General features: G+C 43.9%; 1 protein-coding gene across 2 annotated transcripts in view; it reads right to left on the bottom strand.

Moving 5' to 3' along the window:
• CMTM7 (CKLF like MARVEL transmembrane domain containing 7) overlaps window positions 1-25,520 on the bottom strand; it is a 67,058-nt gene that overhangs the window by 19,877 nt on the left and 21,661 nt on the right. For both annotated transcript variants that reach the window (XM_072793119.1, XM_072793118.1), the window contains exon 2: window positions 5,500-5,670. In XM_072793119.1, the coding sequence (XP_072649220.1) occupies window positions 5,500-5,670 (171 nt within the window). The remainder of the gene's footprint in view (window positions 1-5,499; window positions 5,671-25,520) is intronic.

The raw sequence follows: 25,520 nt of genomic DNA, 5'->3' as shown, positions 1-25,520 counted from the left end.
CTGTGTCTCTGCCTCTCTCTCTCTGTGTGTCTCTCATGAATAAATAAATAAAATCTTAAAAAAAAAAAAACAGGGGTGCCTCGGTTGCTCAGTTGCTTAAGCATTTGACTCGGTTTCAGTTTGGATCTTGATCTCAGGGTTGTGAGTTCAAGCCCCATGTTGGGCCCTAGTATGGAGCCTACTTTAACAAAAATCCAACTCTATGCTGTCTATTGGAAAAACACGTTATATTCAAAGATACAAATTGATTAAAAGTAGAAAAAGAAAAAGATACGTCATTTAAACAGCAACCAAAAGAAACTGAAGTGGTTATACCAGTATCCGACAACACAGATATTAAAACAAAAAAATGTTACCATAGATAAAGAGGAACATTTTATAATGATGAAAACATCAGTCCATCAGGAAGCAAGAATATAAACATGTATCCACCTAATAGCAAAGCAACAAAATACAAGAAGTGAAAACTCAAATGAATGAAGGGAGAAATAGGTAATTCAAAAATAATAAACAGTTGGAGGCTTCAATACCCCACTTTCAATAATGTGTAGAATAACTAGGGAGGAGACCAACAGGAAATAGAAGACTCAATACTATAAGAAAACTAGACATAACAGACATCTATAAAACACTCTACCCAACAACAGAATATACATTCTTCTAAAATGCACATAAAATACTCTCCAGGAGACACTCATATGTTAAACTATAAAACAAACCTCAATAAATGTGAAGGACCAAAATAATATAAAGTATGTTCTTCAACTCCAACAGAATAGGATTAGAAAGCAATAGCAGAAAGAATTTTGGGAAACCCACAAATATGTAGAAATTAACACATTCCTAATTAATGGGTCAAAGGCAGAATCACAAAGTAAATTAGAGAGTACTTGGAGACGAGTGAAAATGAAGATATAATATACTAAAATTATGGGATGTAACTAAAGCAGTGCTCAGAAAGAAATTTACAGACGCACATATCTAAATTAAAAAGGAAGAAAGAGGGATCCCTGGGTGGCGCAGCGGTTTGGCGCCTGCCTTTAGCCCAGGGCGTGATCCTGGAGACCCGGGATCGAATCCCACATCGGGCTCCCGGTGCATGGAGCCTGCTTCTCCCTCTGCCTGTGTCTCTGCCTCTCTCTCTTTCTCTCTGTGTGACTATCATAAATAAATAAAAAATTTAAAAAAAAAAAAGAAAAAAAAAAAAAAGGAAGAAAGAGTTCAAATTAATAACCTAATCTTCACCTTAAGACACTAGAAAAAGAAGAGCAAACTAAACCTAAATCAAGGAAAAAGAAGGAAAAAAAGATTGAAGCAGAAATTAATGACACAGGGAACAGAAGAACAATAGGAAAAATTAATGAAACCAACACTGGTTCTTTAAAAAGACCAACAAAATAGTCAAACCTTTAGCTAGACTGATAAAAAAGAAAGAGAGAGAAAAGATGACCAGATTCAAATGAACAGAATCAGAATGAAAAAGGGGACATCACTATGGATCTTATAGAAGTAAAAAAGATTTTAAAGGAATACCATGAACAATTATATGCCAGTGAATTAGAAAACTTAGATGAAATGGACGTATTTCTGTAAAGACATACCACTGAAAATGACTCAGGCAGAAAAATACAATCAGAACAGATCTATAACAAGTTTGAGTTACTAATAAGTTACCCACAGTAAAAACCCAGGCTCAGATGCCTTCATTGCAAAATTATACCAAACATTTAAAGAATTAACACCAATTCTTCACGAACTCTTCTAAAAAATTTAAGAGGTGGTAACACTTCCCAAATTACTCTATGAGATCAGTATTACCCTGATAACAAAACCAGACAAAGATGTCACAAGGAAACTACAGACCAGTATCTCTTGAGTACAAATATAAAAATTCTCAACAATATACAAGCAAACCAAATCCAGCTACATAAAAACTGAAAGATATATCATGACCAAACAGAATTTATCCCAGGGATGCAAATGTTAGTTCCACATATGAAAATCAATATAATACACCATATTAATAGATTATTAAGGGAAAAACTCACATGACTATCTCAATTATCTCAGATAAAAAGCATTTGACAAAATCTAACACCTTTTTATGACAAAAACATTCAACAGAGTAGGACCAGAAATTAACTTCTTCAATCTGATAAATGGCTTCGACAAACCCACAGCTAACACCACATTTAATGATGAAAGATAGAATGCTTTCCTGTTAAGATCAGGAAAAAGATAATGATGTGTGGTCTTGCCACTTCAATATTCAACTAATTTCTTGCAATAAGAAAATGAAATAAAAGGCATCCTGGCTGGAAAGGAATATAAAACTATCTCTATTCATAGATGGCATAATCTTGTATACAAGTTCCTAAGGAAGAGCACCCGGGTGGCTCAGTGGTTGAGTGTTTCCCTTTGGCTTAGGTCGTGATCCCAGGATCCTGGAATGAGTCCTGCAGCGGGCTCCCTGCAGGGAGCCTGCTTCTCCCTCTGCCTATGTCTCTGCCGTTCTCATAAACAAATAAATAAATAAAGTCTTTCAAAAGAAAAATTAAATCCTAAAGAATTCATTAATGATCTGTTAGATCTAAAATGAATTCACAAAAAAAAACTAAGTAAATAAATAAAATGAGTTTAGCAGATTAAGGATACAAGATCAATATGCAAAAATCTCCTGTATTTCTATCTACTTGCAATGAACACTCCCAAAACAAAATTAAGAAAATTATTACATTTGAAATATCATCAAAAAGAGTGAGAAACTTCAGAACAAATTTAAGCTCCCCTCTACAAAAAAAGCACAAAACTTACACTCTGGAAACTATAAAACATTGTCAAAATAAATTAAAGTTCTAAATAGGGATCCCTGGGTGGCACAGCGGTTTGGCGCCTGCCTTTGGCCCAGGGTGTGATCCTGGAGACCTAGGATCGAATCCCACGTCGGGCTCCCAGTGCATGGAGCCTGCTTCTCCCTCTGCCTGTGTCTCTGCCTCTCTCTCTCTCTCTCTCTGTGTGACTATCATAAAAAAAAAAAAAAATTAAAAAAAAAAAAGTTCTAAATAAGTGGGAAAGCCCTTCATCGTCCTTGGCCACAAGACTTACTATGGTTAAGATGGCAGTACTCTCCAAATTGATCTATAGATGTTTGTATTAGATTCCCAGCTGACTTCTTTGTAGAAACTAAAAAGCTGATTCTAAAATTCATATGGAAGTGCAAAAATCCAAAACAATCCTGAAAAAAATTCCTAATTTCAAAACTGGCTACAAATCTACAGCAATCAAGACAATGTGGTAAGATCAATGCAATTGAGAGTCCAGATATTAACCCATGTGTTTATGGGCAACTAATTTTCAGCAAGGATGCCAAGACAATTCAATGAGGAAAGAATGGTCTTCCCAACAGATGGTGCTGCGACAACTGGATATTTATATGCAAAAGAATGAAGTTGCATCCTTACCTCACACTAGATGCAAAAATAAATTCAAAACAGTCTGGATTTCTAAGTGTAAGAGCTGAAACTGTGAAACTCCTTAGAAGAAAACATAGAGGCAAACCTTCATGATCTTGGATTTGGTAATGGCTTTTACACCAAAAACACTTCTTTATACCAAAAAAAGAAAAGTAGTTAAATTACATCTCATCAAAATTAAAAACTTGTGTTTTTTCTTTTTTTTAAGATTTTATTTATTGATTGATGAGAGACACAGAGAGAGAGAGAAAGAGGTAGAGAGAGAAGCAGGCTCCATGCAGGGAGCCTGATGTGGGACTCGATCCCGGGTCTCCAGGATCACGCCCCTGGCTGAAGGTGGCGCTAAACCTCTGAGCCACTGGGGCTGCCAAAAACTTGTGCTTTAACGAACACTATCAAGAAAGTGGAAACCACCAACAGGATGGGAGAAAATATTTGCCAATCATGTATCTGGTAAGGGGCTTGTAACTAAAATATACAAAGGATTCTGAGAATTGAGTAATAAAATTACAACCTAATCCAAAAATGGGCAAAGAGTCTGAATAGACTTTTCTCTAAAGAAAATAGAGAATGGCCAAAAAGCTCATCAAAAGACGACTGACATCAATGGTCATCAGAGAAATGAGATACCACTCCATACTCACTAGATAGACTAAGATCATAAAGTCAGAAAATAATGAGTGTTGAGAAGGATGTGGAGACACTGGAACCCATATACACTGCCAATGGGAATGTAAACTGGGGCAGCCATTTTGGAAAAAAATCTGGCAGTTCTTCGAACAATGAAACATAGCTACCATGGGACCCCCCTAATTCCACTCTCAGGTATATTCTCAAGCAAAATGAAAACCTGTCCACACCAAAAAACTGTACATGAGTGTTCAGAGCAGCATCATTCATAATAGCCAAAAGATGGAAACAACCCAAATGTCCATCAATGATGAAGACCATCAATGATGAACGAATAAACGAAACATGGTTTATCCTTTCAATGGACTATTACTTGGTTATTAAAAAAAAATGAAGGACCTGACCCATGCTATGACACAGATAAACCAGCTCATAAACCATGAAAGCACTCTGCTAAGTCAAAGAAACCAGTCACAGGAGACCACACATTTGATTCCATTTACAGGAAATATCTAGAATGGAAAATCCACAAGACAGGAAGTAGATTAGCGGTTGTTTTCAGGCTGGAGAGGATGAAAGGTGGGAGGTAATAGGTAAAGGAGATGGGGTTTCTTTTTGAGGTCTAAAATCAACTGTGGTAAAAAATAAAAAATAAAAAATAAAAAATAAAAAATAAAAAATAAAATAAAATAAAATAAACTGTGGTGATTTTCGCACCACTCTGGGAATATAGTAAAATCCATTAAATTGTACACTTTATTTTTTATTTTATTTTATTTTTTATTTATCTATGATAGTCACACAGAGAGAGAGAGAGAGAGGCAGAGACACAGGCAGAGGGAGAAGCAGGCTCCATGTACCGGGAGCCCGACGTGGGACTCGATCCCGGGTCTCCAGGATCGCACCCTGGGCCAAAGGCAGGCGTCAAACCGCTGCACCACCCAGGGATCCCGAATTGTACACTTTAAATGGGCAATTGTATGGCTTGTGAATTATATGTCAATCGACCTTTGAAATAAATAAAAGTGGGAAGAAAAAAATCCTGGAAACTTCTGAAATCTTTTCTCAGACCCTGCCACTCCCTTTTAGATGACAGGTCTCATCACAACAGTATAGATACCCATCACCTTGATCAGCTTCCTCCTCCCACCTCATACACACACTGTCCATTTTCTGTCCCTTGGGAAAACACCCACACAGCTTTCTTGTTGCCAGAAGATGAGCTTTAGAACCCAGCAGGACATAAGCAGCAAGACGCAGCTCGGGGCTGCAGCAGGAAGAGATGCTGAAGGAGGAGAGGACTATGGGGGAGGAGCAGATGAGGAGGACTCTGTCGTGGCTCAGCGCCCTGGCTCATGTGCTGACTTCTGCGTGCCCACCCAGGCCACCCTCTTACCGACAGGGGCCAGCTGATGCAGGTGAGCATGCGGTAGAGGCGGAAGAGGTGCACCAGGTAAAAGACGAGGATCATTATCAAGTTGCAAATGGTGACCACTTCAAAGTAGCTGTAGGCATAGCTGGTCCACATAGAACGATTCACGCAGATGAAGGCGATCAGCAGAGTGATCTAGGACAGAAATACAGAGACATCAGGCAAAGGCCAACCCATGACGGATCCCCAGAGAACAAACGACCAAGAAAACTGAGGAACTGGGGCACCTGGGTGGCTCAGTAGTTGAGCATCTGCCTTCCGCTCAGGGTGTGATCCCAGGGTCCTGGGATCCAGTCCCACATCAGGCTCCCCGCAGGGAACCTGCTTCTCCCTCTATGTCTCTGCCTCTCTCTCTGTGCCTCTCATGAATAAATAAATAAAATCTTTAAAAAGAAAACCGAGGAACTGCTGCATTCCAGGTGATTTCCTCACAAACTGGCCGCAAGGCTGGAAAAGTGCAATTTCCCATTGCGTCAGCTTTTAAAACACACATGAGTTGTAAAAGCTACGGACCGGCAGCCAGTGGCTTTGTCCTCTGAAGTGTGTTGTGCCAGCAGGATGGCTCCTCAGAGAGGGGGCAGGAATGCAGGAGAATAACCATGCAGAATCATTCCATTTATTTACTTATTAGGTTGAACTGTAAAAAGTAGCTAACAGTTGACGGTTTTTTTGACCCACAAAGATGGCAACTCTTATGTTCACAACTTCCCAGCTGGCAGACAGTAAGTTGCCATTTACTGATGCCTCATGTGCATGATCTCCTTGAGGCCTCACAGAAATCTGGAGAGGCCATCACCTCTATATTCACATTGGGAAACTGAGGTACACCAGTTCAATAATTAGTCCAAGGCTACCAGCTCATAGCAATGGAGGTGGGATTCTATACCCAAGTCTATCTGACTCCTAGGTCTGTTACTCCATGTCAGGTGCAGTTTTGCCTTCCAAGAATGTTAGCCCTCATCAGAGACAAGCTGAGGAAGGTGGGTATGTTATGAAATATTTAGGAATCCTGGTTATACAAGGCGATGCTTGCTCACCACTAGGTGGTAGAGCTCGCTAAGCATATTGCTGCAAACGAACCAATGTAGAGGATTAATAAACTAATGATCTATTAATGAATTAAGAGTTCAGGTAAAGGGATTCCCTGGGTGGCTCAGCAGTTTAGCGCCTGCCTTTGGCCCAGGGCGTGATCCTGGGGTCCCAGGATTGAGTCCCGCGTCGGGCTCCCGGCATAGAGACTGCTTCTCCCTCTGCCTGTGTCTCTGCCTCTCTCTCTCTCTCTATCATGAATAAATAAATAAAGTCTTTTTTTAAAAAAAAAGAGTTCAAGTAAATTATTAGCAACATATGAATACCTTGGGAGAGCAGACTGGAAGAGGAGAGAGAAGATTCTGAGTTTTTGTGAAAGCCACTCAAAAAGAATAAAATCTTATTCGCTCCACATAGGGAACAAACCACGAACACACAGGTGTGAAATATCTGTGAAAGCTTAGGATCTATTTTAAAAGTACAACTATTTTAGGACAAAGATGATTTTTTACTGCTTCTTTCCTATAGAACAGTGAACAAAGGCTGTGTGTGTGTGTGTGTGTGTGTGTGTGTGTGTGTGTGAGAGAGAGAGAGAGAGAGGTTTTGTGTCCTATGGGACACTTGGCTATGTCTGGTTGGGTCATCACCACTATGGGAGGGTGCTGTGGACATTCAGTGGTTAGAGGTCAGGGGTGCCACTGATCACAAACCACAGGATGGCCCCCACAACAAACTATCTGATCTCAAATGTGGCCTATATTACTGTGCTGTCATGGAGAAACCTGCTGCAGAGAATGTGAGTCCATAGCGAGCATTAAATCACAAAATGGATCTAACACTGGTTAAAGAGGTCAGTGTGAGGGGCACCTGGATGGCTCAGCAGTTGAGCGTCTGCCTTTGGCTCAGGCCATGATCCTGGGGTCCTGGGATCAAGTCCCACATTGGGCTCCCCACAAAGGAGCCTGCTTCTCCCTCTGCTTGTGTCTCTTATGAATAAATAAAATCTTAAAATTAAATAAAATAGAGTAAAATATAATACGATACAATAAAAAAGGGGTCAGTGTGAAAAATGCTCTGATTTCTCAAGCCCTTCATTCCTAGCAGTCCTTCAAACTCTTCAGAACAGGCACAAGGGCTAGAAGAGAACCTGGCATGAAGATGAAGGCTGGCATGAGGAGTGCTCTGCTTGCCAAACCCAAGCGGCAGAGTGACTCTGACACAAAGGGACCCTTGACATTTGCATATTCCCCTTTGCTAATGAGCAACATGAGTATTTTCATTTTTTCAGTTCCTCTCAAGCCAGTCAGCCATGATAATAGAATGATTCATGCCTTGAGGTTGCTTTAAAGCTCCGAGGGGGAGCTTTGCTTCACTCTGGACAGTGCACGGTCGCCAGGGCTTTGCTGATTCGGAGTCCCCACAGGCAGGCTTCAGGTCTATGGGTCTCCCCACCTCGCGGGGACCCCTTCCGCATTGGGGCACCAAGACCTGCCTTACAATGCAGAGCATTCAGGATTATGCAATGCCACACCTAGGAGGACAAGCAAATCTGTGCCTAATTTAATGCAAACATTAGAATAATTTGTACGATTCTTCATCTGTGACAGAGTCACCTCTTTCTCATGGTGACACAGAGGTTGTGGGAGTTCCCCACTGAACAAAAGGGTCCCTTGCAGGTCTTCCCCTCTGAGCTGCCAGGGCTGAGGACCTTGCAGCAGGAAGTATGTTACTGTTTTACCACAAACCATCTCAGACCTCTCTGGGAAAACATTCTTGTGAAATAAGACTTCCTGAATTCTGTTCAATTGGCCTAAGGCTGCCTATCATGTGCTCTTCTTCCAGGAATCCCACTTTTGGAAACTCTCATTTAGACTACAGATGGTATATCCTAATGCATGCAACTAAAAGCTTCCTTTTTGTCCATTCATTCATTCTTACTTTACATGGCCAGCATCTTAGGCAGCACACTTAAAACAAAACAAAACAAATTTAATTAACAAACTTTTCAGAACTCTTCTAAGGCCAGCAGGTAACCTCTACAAATGCTGGAGACCCCTGACTCATCTAGATCAATACTCTGGGGACAGCTGGAAGGGTGAAGCCAAAGGATGAGCAAGCAAGACCACCGTGGAGAAAAGGCCCTGAGGTATTGATTCTCTCAGGCCCCCACCACAGCCTCCTCATATCTCTTCTTGTTTCCGTTAGAAAAGCAAATCAAAAACACAGCAGAATTCAGACACACTGCAGGAGTTCTGACTTCAGGGCTGAGTGAGGAAGGCTGAGAGGTTTCTGAAGAACTAAATGTGATACTATCCAAAGGACTAACTTGTTTCTCGGGATGCCCTCTAGCTCCCCTCATAAAGATTTGTTCTTTTACATTTATAGAACTGCTATGAAAGTTGCAAATAAAATATCTAACACGAGCATCCAGGCATTTAAAAGTAATGTTGTAAGCATCCTCCATGCAAAGCCAGGGTCTCACACGCCAGCTGTGTCGCTGCTCAGAATCACTGGAATCATCTCAGATTGAAGTCACCCTCTTTCTCCCTCAAACTGTGTCGTTTCTGACTTCATTCTATCAGAATTCTTACCAGAGAGAAGGGATGGTTTTTGTGAAAGCAGCAGTGGGTTTAAATCTCACAGAGGAAGAGGAAGCAGGCTGACATCACCTGAGAGATACAGATCTACCCCACCTCCCACCAAAACTCTGCAACTGAAACATCCTGGTCTTTACAGCCAGGTGCCGGGTTCTCAGCCTGGGTGGGTGTCCCTCAGGGAAGAAATCACCTGCTGCCTGCAGTCTGTGCCCTGGAACATTCCTGCAAGCAGGCTTGATCTTCCCATGTCCTGCCATGTCTGGTCTGCTGAGCATGCCTGTGTCTAGCTGAAGATGGCACCAGATACCTTACGTTTCAAGAACCCTGGGCTGGATGCAGGCAGGTCACCCAACCCCACCGTCTCATGGTTTTTTGTGTTTTTTTTTTTTTTTTTTGTGGGTTTTTTTTTTTCTTATCCTGACCTTGGAATAATGTTTCAGTGAGGGAGACAGATAGGAGAAAGAGAAGTAGCTGATGAAAGCCAACATCAAAAGGTCTCAGACCCAACTCTAAGAGGCTTTTCTGGAAAAGCCCAGGAGATGAAAGCCAGGCTTGTTCAAAGAGTCAGGATGGGGTGAGTCCGTGATTCCAAAGTGTGCTTGTAGATGCTTAAGTGACTCTGCTTGGTTGTGGGCAGGCAGGAAGAGGAATTTGATATGCTTCTAACTTCGGCTGAATTCTGCCCTGGGGTGGGAGGAAATTTACCCCCACCTCCCTGTTAAAGCCTCCACTGCTCATCACCACCGAACAGCCCTTGTGGAACCTCATGAACACCCACATACGAGAGAACTCTCACCTGGCTTACTTCCTCTGGGTCCCCGTCTCGCTCACCAATAGCAGACTTTTGGGACAGGCTCCTTCCCCACCCTTCTAAGCCCCAGCACACACTTTTGTTCTGTATCCAAAAATAAAAATGCCACCGAAAGCACAAGGGAGGGGGAATAATCTAAAATACATTAAGTTAGGGATCCTCAGGGATACGTCTGGAGCAGCCCGCTAATTAACGCACTGGTTTCTGAATCTAACCATGCAGCAAAGTACCTGCAGCTTATTAAAAACTGAATATGCTTGTCCATGCTGGGACTATTTCTGGAAGGACACATAAGAAACTGGTTGCCTCTGGGGAGAACTGATTATTTAGCGGTTTTTCAAATTTGCTAGTTTCTTTTCTTGTATTATAAAAAAATCACATATGAAGCTGTAAAAAAGCATTTTTTTTTTTAACGACACATCTTGTAGATCTTTTATGGCACAGATTTACCCTTTTCTTTGAATTGGCTTTGATTTTATTTGACCTAATGTTTCTCAATTGCAGCGCTACTGACATTTGGGGCTGCGTAGTTTTTTTGGTGGGGGCTGTCCCGTAGGATGGTTAGCAGCATCCTGGTCTCCACCCACGAGATGTCAGTAGCAGCTCCCTAGGTAGGATAACCAAAACTGCCACCAGATGTTAGCAATGGTCCCAGGAGGTGGACGGGGGCAAAACTGCCTCTGGTCAAGAACCACTACCTTAAACAATCTTTTACTGATGGGCATTCGTCACATTCCCAGATTGTTATTAATACAAACCACCCTGCAAAAGAATATTTTTAGGTCGGTTAAGCAACTTGCTCAATATCACACAGCCAGGCAGAGGAGCCAGCTGGGCCCCTGGCATGCTGCTCCGTGCTACTTTGCCTACAGGACAGGTTTGGTTCTCATCACAGCCCTTGTCCCAGCTCCTGGCCTCTGTTTTCAGCAGAATCCTTTGTCCGCCCCCCTGCAAGCAAGCTCCAAGTGCTGCCTGGGACTCTGCCTGACTGAAGGAAAGTCCTGCTCTGCCTCAGTTTCCCTCCTGCTGGAAACAGGGCTCTGGGACTCCAACTCAGAAGTGGCCCATTAGAAATGGTGTTTCAGTCAGGTCTCCTGCTTAGATCAAAATTATCAACACTTGTTCATGATAGAAAATTAATTCATGCAACTATATAAGAAAATAAAAATCACCTATCACCCTGTTTCTCAGAGATAACCGCCACCCCTGGCCTTTTGAAGTGTTTCTTTCTACATAATTATGTTTAAAGCACAAATGTATTCCTTTTCAAAGATCGGCTCATACTGTATATATACCACTTTGTCGGTTTTTAAAAAAATCTTATTTGAGACAGAGAGCAGGAGGGCGGGTAGCAGAGGGAAAGGGAGAAGCAGACTCCCCGCTGAGCAGGAAGCCTGATGCGGGGCTCAATCCCAGGACCCCGAGATCATGACCTCATGACCGGAGCCAATGGCAGATGCATAACTGACTGAGCCACCCAGGTGCCCCTATATACTGCTTTCTAAAAAGATAATGATTTTATCATTTGTAGGTGCTACTTTTCAATTATCCTGCTTCAGAGGCCTTTGCATTGTCTAGCAAGCAGTTTATTTTTACCTATTTCTTATTATTATTTGTGGCTGTCACCCCATGAGTAAGCCCAATGATGATGTGGGTTTTAGTCACTATTCACCTGTTTCCCCACGGCCAGGAGCTCTGAATGGTAGCTGGGTTCTCCATGGATATTTGGTGGATACTCGAATGAACAAATGGCTGAGTACAATTTGCGATCTTTCTGTGTTCCAGACACTGTGGGGGAGCCCCATTCCCACTCACCCAGGCCTGGGAGGGGAGTGAGATGGATGGGGAAGGAGAAGGCAAAAGCATCACTCTGGAGAGGTCCCACCTTTACCTGTGGGGTGAGACCAGGACATTCACTCTTCTCCTGTGCAGCCTGAAACGAGTAGGGGCTTTAAAACCAGAAGCAAGGGGTCATCAGGAGCTGTGTAAAATATGCACGCACAGGTTCCAGTGTAGATGATGCCAGAGCGATGCTTTGGTTTAGGACAAGCTGACCTATAGTAAGTTCATATCCTAGTTGAGGGTGCCCCCATCCACTGTATTCCTCAGTGTGCACACAGCTGACCTCTGGGCACAGAGGTGGGGGCCACGTCTAATTCTTGGGTGCAGCCCCCCAAGTGCACAGGCCTTTGATGGTGAACTTAGATCTTAGATAACCCCGGGGTGAAGCTGGGTTCCCCACAGCACTCCTAGGGTAAAAGTGGCTGGCAGGAGGGGTGTGGCCTCTTTTCTGTAACCACTTCCCCTTGGGCTCTCCAGGGCTTACAGTAAGGCAGCACTGAATGTAGGGCTTTGCTTTTAGGCATAAGCAGAAGAGGAGCTGCCTGAGCAGATGCCACCACGACAAGCAAATAGGATGCCCGGCAATTTAGACACACACGGAAGTATTTATGGAGGAATTAAAGCATCATAGAAGGTCTGCCTCACAATAATATGGGAGCAAATGGGCAGAAGGGATCTTTTGAGGGTGATGGAAATATCATAAAATTGGATTATGGTAGTGGCCGCACAACTGTCTATTCTCTAAAAAAATCATTGAATTGCACTTGTAAAACCAGAAGCTTTTATGGTATGTACATTACACCTCATGAAAGCTGTTAAAGAATAATATGGGGGGATTGAATGGGTAGGGATACAGTCCCAGGAGGACTGGCCATGAATTGCTAATTGTTTCTGAGGGCTGAGGGCATCCTCGAGCAGTTATTATGCTATTCTCTCTCCTTTTGTAGATGTTTGAAATTTTCCCCAATAAAGTTAAAAAGCTCAGGTCATGATCCGGGGATCCTGGGATCAGGATCCTGGGATGGAGTCTTGCATCGGGCTCCAGGTGAGGAGCCTGCTTCTCCCTCTGCCTATGTCTCTGCCTCTCTCTCTCTGTGTCTCTCATGAATAAGTAAATAAAATCTTTTTAAAAAAAAGTTAAAAATACGATGTCCAATAAGATCAGGGAAATAACTAATAATGAAGGGTGGGAGGGGGAAGGAATTGAAATATGCAGTCATCGCTGTTATATAAAGGCACAAATGGGGAGTTAGGGAGTTGTTATTTTTATCTTTAAAACTATAAAGCAATATTTCCAGTTTATGAGCAATTCCGGCAGCGTGATGCCATGGGGCTTCATCCAAGAGTAGACAACGGTTTTTGGTTTCTTCAGATAACTGAATAAAAGTGTAAGAGTTCACATTCCAACCATAGGCAGACCAAGTGATAAGCTTCTGCACCCACAGATGTCACCAGCCCAAGTACCAGAGTATAGAGTGCCTGAGGCAAGCGAGCACACTGGGTTGGAACAGGGCCTGGGTGGGGACTAGGTAGGCCCCAGGTGGGTCCCAGGTAGGTCCCAGGGGGGGAAAGCCTCCAGCTTTCCACAGTTCTTGGTACAAGGTGGGCTGCACACAGCACACCTTCTGCCAAGAATACAAAGAACATTCTGGAGCACTGTTTTTCCAGGATTGATTGGAAAAACAGCCAAGCTGCTTTGATCAACTTGGTAGTGGGGTGGGGAAGGCATACCCAAGAAAGACCTTGAGATGACTGGAAATGCATGGTGTGATTTTATTTATTCATTCATTTATTTATTTATTTATTAAAGATTTATTTATTTATTCATTCAGAGAGAGCGAGAGAGAGGCAGAGACACAGGCAGAGGGAGAAGCAGGCTCCATGCAGGGAGCCCGATGTGGGACTTGATCCCGGGTCTCCAGGATCACATCCCGGGCTGCAAGCGGCGCTAAACCGCTGCGCCACCGTGGCTGCCCCAGGGTGTGATTTTAAAAGCCAAAGATCCTTAGCGAGCAGAAAAAGAAGCAAAAAGCTGACACTAAGAGGAGACTCATTCCTTCCCAAGCAAAGTAGCTGCCCCATAACACCTCAGCTTGATTCTTTTTAAACCTTTCCTCTGCTTGAATCTTACCAACACCTTTGGCTTCTAGACACTTGCTCTCTAAAAGCTAAGCAGACTCCTAAACCTTTTCCCGATTGACAGTTCTCTGAACTCCGGTTTGTTTATTCTTGCTTCTTCTCTAGGAGGCACCTTTACCTGGTCAGGACTGAGATAAGGAAATAAAGGGAAAACTCAAGGCAGGGCAGGTGCTCCAGGGCAGCCAGACGTAAGGCCACAGTTAGTAAACCACCCACTCAGGTCATGGCGCTTGCTGTAAGGACACGGGGAGTCACTCCAGCACCTCTCAGAACAGGCCTCGGGAGGAGCTGGTGGGCATCCGTCACTGCTCAGGGCACAGCCTACAAGTGGGTATCTTTCTCTCTAGTCTGGGCCACTTGCTCCAGGACCGAGCCCCTCTCAGATCACACTCTCCACAGGGAGCACCCCTATTCACCGGTCACCACCCAGAACCAGGCCACCACACAGGCCCCGGATCTCCCTTAAGTCCTCTTGACAATGCAGTCTCTGTTTCTGCCAGTTGGATCCAGGGTCAGGTGATGCCACATACAGGCTTCTAGAACAGCAATGTCCAACAGGATTTTCTGTGATGATGAAAACATTCTCTACCTGTGCTGTTCAGTAGCATGGTAGGCAGTGGTCATGAGTAGCCATGGAGCACTGGAAACGTGGCTGGTGAGAAGTGCCTGGGGGGTGCAGTGGGTTAAGCAACCAACTTCTTGGTTTCGGTTCACGCCATGATCTCAGGGTCATGGGATCCAGCTCTGCGTGGGTTCCACGCTCAGTATGGAGTCTGCCTGAGACTCTCACTCCGTCTCCCTCTCCCCCTCCCTACTGTTCTTTCTGTCTCAACTAAATTTTTAAAAACTTAAAAAAAAAAAAAGATGGGGATCCCTGGGCGGCTCAGCGGTTTAGCGCCTGCCTTTGGCCCAGGGCGCGATCCTGGAATCCCGGGATCGAGTCCCACGTCGGGCTCCCTGCATGGAGCCTGCTTCTCCTTCCTCCTGTGTCTCTGCCTCTCTCTCTCTCTATGCCTATCATGAATAAATAAATAAATCTTTGAAAGAAAGAAAGAAAGAAAGAAAGAAAGAAAGAAAGAAAGAAAGAAAGAAAGAAAGAAAGAAAGAAAGAAATGGCTGAGGAATTGAATTCTTAATTATTTTTAATTGTTTTAAATGTAAATAGCCGCATGTGGCTAGTGGTTTCCGTATCATGCAATTCTATACTGTCCACGAGGCCCCAGACTGAAGGGGCCTCTCCCTCGTCCAGCACCTCACTCCCTCCCATCCACCATCTTTACTTCCGGATCTCATACCTCTCACAAGATAAAACTTCTTTGCAGATCCAGGCAGGGTCTGGGCCTCCCTGGATCTCACAAAGGAACCACTGGGTGAAAGAACTCACTCACCAAGTGCTTGTCCTATTGAGTTGAACCACACCTTTGTTCCTCCTTGGATTAAGTATCAGGCTTCTAGAAATGGCCGTTCTTAAGGTCCAGAGAGGCTGATGACCTTTCACAGATTCGAGAAGAGAGTGGATGCTCCAGCCATTGATTCCATTCTATGTAAATCCCATTTTATTTCTGACAGGTAGCCTGACTTTGGTACAATTAACTGCCTCAGCTCAATGGCTGGTGCTACTTTCTGTGTGGCCTCACTTCTTTCTCCACACCTCAGTTCCTCATCGGATAGCATACCTCATGAAGACACTGTGAGGATAAAAATCAGTTAACACAGGTACCTCTGGACTTCACACCAAACTATCGAATACTTAAAAAAAAAAAGCATATCCTTTGATGCAACAGCATCATCTCTAGTAAATTATCCTACTAAAACACTCACAGATTTAAAAAACAAAACAAAAACAAAAAACAAAAACCGAGGGGCACCTGGCTGGCTCAGGGTCCTGGGATCAAGTCTCACATCGAGGTTGATCCTGCGGGGAGCCTGCTTCTCCTTCTGCCCATGTCTCTGCCTCTCTCTGTGTGTCTCTCATGAGTAAACAAATAAAATCTTTAAGAAAACAAAACAGAACAAAAAGCCACTCACAGATATAAGCCAAGATTTATTTATTTATAACACAAAGTGTTATAAAAGTGGGAAAAAATTTTCAAATGTAAATACTCAACAGCATACTGGTTAAATTGTGGTTTATCCCATGATAAAATACTCTGTACCCACTAATGAAAATGGCCAACCAGCTAAGAAAAAAAATCAGGCACAGAGCTGTAATTCTTCCCAACACCAAGCACACAAATAAAACTATAGAAAACATATTTAAAGGATACTACCACTGATAAAATGCTAACTGTGAATATTTTGGTGTGATAGCATTATGGATGATTTTTACTCCCTGTTTTCTTCGTATTTTTAAAAATATCTGTATTGAAATGTATTACTTTCATAATTCTGGCAAACATACGTTAAGCATTCTTGCTTTAATAACCTGGAAAGATGTTCCCAACATAGTATAAATACAAAAAAGGTCCCAGAGTGAAAAAGGTCATGATGTGGAAATACACTTGCAAGTATGCCAAGATAATAAATGGAAGCCAAGTCCCTCACATGTGGTTAGTGCTCACTGTCACTCAGGGTTTTAGGTGAGGGGTGTGGATGCTCTAGTTTGTTCAGGATAATCCCAATTTATGCTCCAGGCCAGCTGGCCAGCTGGTGTCCTCCTAGCTCTCACAAGTGTCTTGCTAATCTATACACTCAACCTAATCATAAGAGGTTCTAATTTTCCCATTTGTGTTTTCCTATATTTCTAAATTCTAATGACCATAACGTGTTTCCTTAATTATAATCTGTAAACCCAACACACACACACACACACACACACACACACACACACACACTCTGATGCTGCTGAGATTGCAATGTAATTCACAAGAAATTAGTGCTCTTTACCTCCTGCTGCCCCCAGGTTCTGAAATCAGGGGTGGATCTTCCAGTCAATAGGATCTTAGAACCAAGGCAACACAACGTATTAAATCAGAAATGGGAAAACATAGGAAATCTATTAAATGCTTTTTTTTTTTTTTTAAGATTATAAGACCTAGAAAACTGGATAAAATCAAATGGATAAGACCCCTGTGTGTAGCCATGGCCTTATTGGTAGAAGGAGCTAGTGTTTCTCAGAGGGTCCCTGATCAGGTGATTAACAAAATAAAAGAGTGTGACTGCTAAAGAATCTTCTCCAGGACTGGAAGAGGGCAGGGACAAGGCTTACAGCCCTTGCTGGGACCTGAGCAGTTTTTAGAAATTACTGAAATAATACTGATAATGATAATTATTTCCATGAATGGTTAATTTCATTAAGCATGGGGGTAAGTTCTATTATTGCCCCCATTCCACAGATGAGGAAACTGAGGCACAGAAGAGGCATCTGTCCCAGGTCGTAGACCGGTATGCACAGAGGTGGGATTCAGGTTTTTCCATCTGGTTCCAGAATGTGCTTCTTAATCACAGTACGCTGCTTCCTGCCTCTTTTGTGTTTTTCCCAAGCTGCTAGACTGAGCAGATGAATTCATCAGCAAAGCCCTAACTTAAAGCTCTCCCCAGGGCTCAGTGGCCTGGGGGATGGGGGATGACAGGCATGAAAGGCTCTAACCCAGCTCTCTGCAGCCAGATATTCTGATTCCCTTGGGCTCAGTAATGAGGTGTAAAAAGAGCACCCAACGCTCTATCTGTGCACTGTCACCGACTGTGTTTCCCTTAAATGGCCACAGAAACACTTTCAGTTTCACAGACTCTTCCAGAACCTTACTGTTCCTCACCAAGAGGCAGAATCTATTTCACCATCCCCAAACTTGGCAGCCTTGCCAGCCACCTAGAATGTGGTGGAAAAACACACTGCATGTCTCCCGAGGCCAGGTCACAGATCCCAATGACTTCCTTCTGGCTCTCGGTCGTAGGACGCTCCCCGCTGGAGCCCTGCTACCATGTTATGGGGAGGCTCAGACTCCTGGAAAGGCCGTGTGTGGGTGTCCGGCCAACAGCTCCAGCTAAGGACCCTGGTCACCTACCAGTGTCAACTGTGATGTGTGAGAAAGTGAGACATCTGCCCCCTCCAGCCCCAGCCTTCAGTCTTCCCAGCGGAGGCCCCGTCATTATGGAGCGACGTCAATCAAGCCCTCTCCCCTGAGCCCTGCCCAGATTCCTGGCCCACAGAATCCCAGAGAAGTGGTTGTTTTATACGACACACTCTGGGGGCAACTTGATAGGCAACCACGGTAGTTGGAGCAGGGACTGAAACAGAAGAGGCTCTGCTTGGTCTGTTTTGAAAGTAGCACATGAATCGCTCTGGGTTTCGTGTTTTGATTCTTCACGCGGGGAAGTTGAGATCTGTCCAGAGGGCAGTAGTGACGGGCCCAGGTGAGAGGCAGACGACATCTGTGACCCGCACCTGCGATACTAGCTTCAAGATGTCCCCTCGGCAGAGATGACCTGGGGCTGAGCTCGGTTGAAAGGCAGCTGTCCTATCTGAGAGTCATGCCGTGCAACACTACTGAGAGCTTTTGGTTTGGGGCTTCCTCTGCAGCCAAGAACCCAGGAGGGAGAAGTAGGAGGCCAAAGACCCGCCCACTCTGCTTCCCCTGAGCAGCCCAGCCTGTAGGAAGCATTTACTGATGCCTCCCAGGAAGGCTTCATTTGGAAACAAGATCCGACTGCCAAATTTGTCTATGCGCACTCCACGTGCTGCTGCACACGTAGGCTTCGGGTTTGATGAGTTCATACTGCCCAATATGTGCTCTGTGATTATACCATCTTCCCACCTCTTTTCTTTCCTCATGCGACCAGCCCGAGGGGTCCAGAGGGTGGGGGACATACGGACAGTGTTGAGTTACTTCAGTGACCAGTGCTGAACCCAGCCCCCATCAGATGACAGTAGCCAAGCCCCAGACTTGGAAGCAAGCCTAGTTCATGATTAGCAGGGCCCATGCCAGGCGACCTCAGTCATGTGAGCAAGAAACACTTACTGCTACATGCCACCAAATGTTTATGACTATTTGTCAGACAGCAAAAGCTAACTCATCAGTGTGTTTGCAGAACTGCCCTGCCTTCCCAGTTAGGCAACCCTAGTTTTTAAAATGGAAGGACGAGGGGGTACCTGCGTAGCTCAGTCGGTTAAGTGTCTGACTCTTGATTGTAGCTCAGGTCATGATCTCAGGGTCCTGGGACGGAGCCCTGAGTTGGGCTCCCCATTCAGCACGAAGTCTGCTTTGGTTTCTTTCTCCCTCTCTGTCACCTGCTCCCTGCTTGTGCTCACACGCTCTCTTTCTCTCTCTAAAATAAATACGTCTTGAAAAATAAAATAAAATGGAAAGAAGAATAAAGTTACTAATTCAGTGATTATTTATTAAGGACCAACCATGTCACCAGCCCGGTGCTCAGCACAAGGGTTACAAGGCTACGTTGGTTTCCACTTTGCTGAACACAGTCCTACGGAAACCGTGATGCAGGGGAACTAGTCATGCTGCTGCTCCATCCTTTGGCACCTATCCTGGGGAAGTAAATATTTGGAGAAGCTGTGAGGCCAGTCCCAGCAGGAGGCCTGGCATCTCGCCCCTGCCCTGGGCCTGGTGCCAGAAGTAAGTGCCTGTCCAATTTGAGAATGTGGGTGTAGGAGGCCTCGATTAAAAACCCAGGCAGTGTAATGCCAAAAAAGTGCCAGCCCGGGGAAGAAGAAATTAGTCTGGGATAAAATATGACACGGCAAGTATACAAGAACCATTAAGGGATTGTAAGCATGTGTCACTGATGGAAAACCACAGTTGTTAAGAATATATGATCGTTGTATGGTACCCAGTGAGAAGTGTAGATGAAAGTCTTGAGTGTTGGCCAAAGGCTGGTGCCTGATCAGAGTAAGTACAGCCAAGTGGGAGCACTAAAGCATGGCTAGCAATGTCTACAGGTCCAACAGTCACTCAGCAAACACAATCATTGGTGGGCCAGTCAACCACACTGGTACTCAGTTTCCTCATCTTTAAAAGAGGGATAATAAAATCTACAATGCAGAGTTGATATAAGGATTAAAACGAGCCAATCTGGGCTAAACATGTAGAACAGCCTGGAACATCTCCAGTAAACACTCAACAAGTGTCAGGTAGTAAAAGTCCTTTCAGGGGTTGTTGGTCAGAGTAAGTGGGATGTTTGAGAAGCTCTCAGCATAGAGTAGTTCTTAAACAGTGATTCTCCTAACTGCAGTGTGTTGTCCCCTGGAGATGAGCACAATATAAAGACAGCTTAGACACAGGCCGTGTCCTAAAGAGTAAGGAGCTTCAGACCCAGACACAAATACCTTAAAAGAAAATGGATAAATGCTATCTGGGAGGTATAATTTGTGAGGAAGGGTCTTGGAAAAGAAGAAGGTAAGGCATGTCCTTTGTGAGGAGCAGACATGGCTCTTGTGAGGACTCTGTATGAGGCAGGATTTGAACATACAGAGAAGAGAAAACGGGGACTCTGGCAGAGGGAGCATGATAAAGGAAGGTCTGGGAGTGCAAAAGCATAGGGCATATTCGAGATGAGGTGAGTTGTCCATTTGGGGCAAACCCCGCATGTGTAAAGGGGCGAGATGGGAATGAAGCTGGCAAGGAGGACAGGGCATCTGATTCCAGGCTGAGAAAGTAGACTGATGGACAATGGGGAGTGAGTGAAGGTTACTGAGCAAAGAACCACAGGTGGAACTGTATTTTTGGACAACTCAGTTAATCCAGTAACAGGTGGACTGGAGATGGGGGGAAGAGACCCGGGTCAGTTAGGAGGAGGCTGTCAGTCTGAGAAAGCTGATGAGGATTAGTCTCAGAGCACCAGCCAGAGGGGATGGGTGGGACGGGAGTGCAGCAGGTGGCCCCCGAGGATCCAGACTGCATGCAGACCCCCTCCAACCACCAGGCCTATGCAGCTGCTGAGTTCCAACAGGAAACTCCCCTGGCCAGCTCAGTAGGGAGGCAGCTGCCTCAGATTCCTCAGAGTGCTGACAAAGTGCTCAAAATGAGCTGGCAATTACATCTGCTACTTCCACATAAGAAATCACAGATTAAAGACAAATCTGCCAGGCCTCACCCCTTCTGCAGGCCATTAGCTGTCCCCTCTCGTGCTCTCTGACCTGGTTCTGGAGAGCAGCCCCCCCAGAGAGAACCTCTCCCACCTGCCCTCTGTCTGCCTGTGCTCCTAGAGAGCACAAAGCTGCCCGTGATGAATTGCCCCCTTCCAACAGGCCAGAGTAAGGGGTGTGTGGATATCTCGCCCTTTCCGCCTCCCTCCTCTGGGTGCCCTGTCCCCAGATCCTTTGATTATTCAGTGATCATGATTACTGAGACCAGTGTCCCCAGGTTCAGGGAAGTCATTTCAGAAGGCAGGTGTCAAATAGGCCCTTCTCGGATGTCTGCATTCTCCTTTGCTCTCTCACATCTGAGTCATCCGAGTGCCAAGTGAAAACAAAGCGCTCCCTTCAGAGAGTTCTCCACCCTGCTTGGCCTTCACTTATTAAAAATAACCTAGTAAGGCTGGAACCCAGCCACTCCCTGCATTTCCCTTTACCGGACCTGCAGGGTCACCATGAATCCTCTCTGCTGCCACAAAAGCAGCCTGGCAACATGACAAAGGGAGCCTTTCACTCTACATGAAGAGGCCCTGCTTTTGTCCAGCCTGGAAGCCTTTGAAGGAAGCAAAATGGGCGTGCCCTAAACAGAGCCCCCCTGATGCACCTGCTAATGAATAAATCCAATACAAACACATGGCTTTCCAAGGACAGTCATGGCAGCAGGGCATTTAGTGTCTCAGTAAGGTGAGGCATATCAACTGGAATCTAGTTACTGGGCTCAAATGCTTCTTCCTAAATTCTGTTTCTGAATTGAGTTGATAATTTCATGTTTGTCTTTTATTTTTTAACATGTGGGTAGAAGTGAGAAATAGGTAGAGCCAAAAAGAGCAGCAGTCACAGGAAGAGGAAAGAGAGACAAGAATTCTGAGTAGCCCACAGACTATTATGTGAACGTCTCAAAGAACTGAAAGTGGGTTGAATCATTTGTAAGCTTATAGATAAACTCTTTCGAGGCTACCAAAAACCCTCAACAAAATATTAACATATCAAATCCAACAATATATAAAAATATATAAATGCACAATGACTAAACTTTACTCTGGGAAGGTATAGCTGGTTCAACATCTGAAAATCAATGTATACATCATATTAATAGACCAAAGAAGAAAAACCAAATGTATCAATTAATGCCAACAAAGTATATGACAAAATTCAATACCTATCCATGATAAAAACCTCCAGCAAATTATGATAGCAGGGAGCTTCCTTAACCCAATAAAGGGCACATATGCAAAAATCTACAGCTAACGTCAGACTCAGACTTTGTGATGAGAGACTGCATGCTTTTCCCCAGATAGGGAACAAGGAAAGGCTGTCATCTCTCACCCCTCCTATTCTTTATACTTCTGGAAGCTGCACTAAGGTAAGAAAATGAAATGAAAGACATATAGAATGAAAAGGAAGAAATAAAACTTCTTTATTTACAAACAGTAGGATTAACCGATGTAGAAAATCCCTTAGAATCTCCATAAAAAGATCCAAGAACTAATACATGAGCTTAGCAATGTCATAGGTTGCAAGATCAATATACAAAACTCAAATGTGTTTGTATACATTAGCAATGAACAACTGAAATTAAACATCAGAAGCACACAGGACTACTTGGACTATTTACAGTAGCACCAAAAAAAAGAAAAAAGAAATATTTATTTTATATAAATCTAACTTCAGAGCCTGCTGAAATTATAATAATGATAAAAGAAATCAGAGAAGTCCTATACAAATGGAGTTTATTTAGGAGCTGGGAGATGCAACATCACTAACAGGCCAATTCTCTCCAGATTGATAAACGGATTCAGCGAAATCCCAACCAAATCCCAGCAGACTTTACAGGTACATATTGATGAGCTGATTGCAAAATTTACATGGAAAGGCAGAGGGGTTACAATGTGGGGAGAGGGACTGACCACAAAGGGATAGCACAAGGGCCTTGTGGGGGTTGGTGGGGGGGGTTGGATAGCTGTTCTCTATCACACTGTGATGATAGAAACATGGCTCTCTGCAGTTGTTGAAACAGAACTCTTCTAAAAGTTCTGATATTGATGGTGGTAATGGTGGCCCATAGTGTGTGAATATACTAAAAACCACTCAGCTGTACACCTCAAATGATATGGTATGTGAATTATACCTCAGCAAAGCCGTTACCGAAAACCTCCCCTCAGAAAAGACATCTGCAAGGAGATGGTGCAATGATGCTGTCAAACCACAGAGTGGGAGGTTAGGGGATGGGAAAAAAATTCAGAGGCCCCAGCCCTTACTACGCTTCCTAAAGACCTCACTGAGGCATTTCCACAGCATTTCGTCAGAACTCTTGACCTTTTTTCTGCCCTGCAATTTTGTTGATAACGATAGAAAAATCTTCCAGAAACTGCCCCAACACTCACAGCGCATCCACACCAATGCCCAGGCGTTTCTGAATTTGCCCAGTGATTCACATTCTGGCCCAGCACACACGTCCATACACATAACTAGAACAACAGGGGATCTTGAACACTTTCCTGCACAGGAGAGAAATTTGAGACCAAGAAAAGAGATATGATTTACTCAGGGTTACTCAGCTGACAGGTGACAGAGGCAAGAGCCAAACCTATGTTCTTTCTTCATCACCTTGACACCTCTCTAAGGTCAAGAATATGAGCCTGGCACATATCACATGCTCTACACTGGATAGCTAGGTGCAAAATAAAAGCCCTACATACCCTCAACGAGGGTGTGTGACATCTCTCCACATTCTGACACTGATGTATGCCAATCTAACTTTCCCATCAAAACGACCAGCACAGACTCCTAGAAATAAGAAGAGGACATGCAAAGGGGAAAAGAGGATAGAGACTTTGTAGAAAATAGGACGAATAAATATGAACAGATGCCATTGATTTCTGGAGAAAGGATTAAAGATCTCACTAGGCACCGAGAGGAGGTGATAGAATAATAACTAACATTTCCTCAGAGACTGATACCTCATATAGGATCCTCACAGTAGCTTGGGGACCAGGTGAAACCAACATCTCCATTTCACAGATGTGGACACTGGGGGATAAAGAGGTTAGGTGACTTACTCAAGATGTCCTCCAGCAGTGGGGATTTTATTAGCTGTGTGACCTGGGAAAGCTACATACCCTACCAGAGCCTCTGTCTTCCCACCTGGAAAGTGGGAATGGCCAACAGTACCTCATTTAAAGGGTTATCTCATCTGAGGTAATATTGGAAAAGTGATGAGCACAGTGCCAGGCACAAATTACATGCTCTACGCGTATTAAGTGCAAAACAAAATCCTCACAGGGTCCATGGAACATTCTATTACAGTGAACAATCTGTAGGCCCTGTATCATAACACTCTTGGGTTATCAACACCTCTTCCTTCACTCAATTTTCTAGAAAGTGTCTCTTGCTGTGTGTAAATGAAAAACTATAGAAACCACCACTTCATCAGCTTCCCTCTTCCTCCCAGTCAGGGGGGCTCTTCCTGCAGTGCCTGGCTTTTATTTTTCTTCACCCTTTTCCTTGGCCCCAGGGAACAGAGATTGATATTGACTTCAACTGGACATCTGTTCAGGGGTAGATGGCCTGTGTGATGTGAATATTTATTATCTCAGTAATCTGTACTTCATATCTTCCTAAAGGAAGAAGGCAACAGAAGGGGGCTTAGTAAGAAATGTCAGACATGAAGGGAAGAGCAGAGATTTGCACCAAACAGGAACTATGAACGTAGTGTTGAAGTATCATTATAAAGAACAACAAACAGGTACAAACTTTCGAAGTCAATGCAAAGTTAATCATTAAAATGGAACCGGAAAACCTTAGGTCGTCATAAGAATTGAAGGGTTAGAGAGAGTTCTGGAACAGACTCTGAACATGTCCCCTGCCTGAATTGGCAATTATGGGGCAGACATTGAGTGAGGAAAGAAGCAAATGAGTAATTATGTGTTATAGAACCCTATGCGATGACTTCTAATATATACTGTTAAAGTAAAACAGGAAGGTGAAAAATAACTAAAAAAGCAAGGTGGCCACCTTAAAATGGAGGAAACAAGCTGACAACATCTAAGCCCACTGATCAATCTTAACACCACGAAAATAGAGATAACAAGAGATCAGGTATCTCCTGATGGAAATACACCTCGCCGTCTACGATGTGGTTTTGCAACAAACAAATCTGAATCTGATGAACCTCTAAATTTAATTGTCAATTTGCAGGAAATATAGAGGACTGGAGCACTTGTTAATAATGACACCATAGGGATGCACTCAGATACATCTACTCAGTGGGAATGAACACAGGAATGAATGACTGTTTATTCAATAAATAAGTTATAGGAAAAAGGATGGAGAGGAATGCACAGATTCAAAGAAACTTGACAGCGGCACCTGGGTGGTTCAGTCGATAAAGCATCTGACTCTTGATTTCGGCTCAGGTCATGATCTCAGGGTCATGAGATCAAGTTCCATGTTGGGCTCTGTGCTAGTCCTGGGGCCTGCT

Source organism: Canis lupus, chromosome 22, assembly GCF_048164855.1.
Source record: "Canis lupus baileyi chromosome 22, mCanLup2.hap1, whole genome shotgun sequence".
Taxonomy (NCBI): domain Eukaryota; kingdom Metazoa; phylum Chordata; class Mammalia; order Carnivora; family Canidae; genus Canis; species Canis lupus.
The sequence above is the reverse complement of the archived record's forward strand: the minus strand, read 5'-3'. Positions and strand labels throughout refer to the sequence as shown.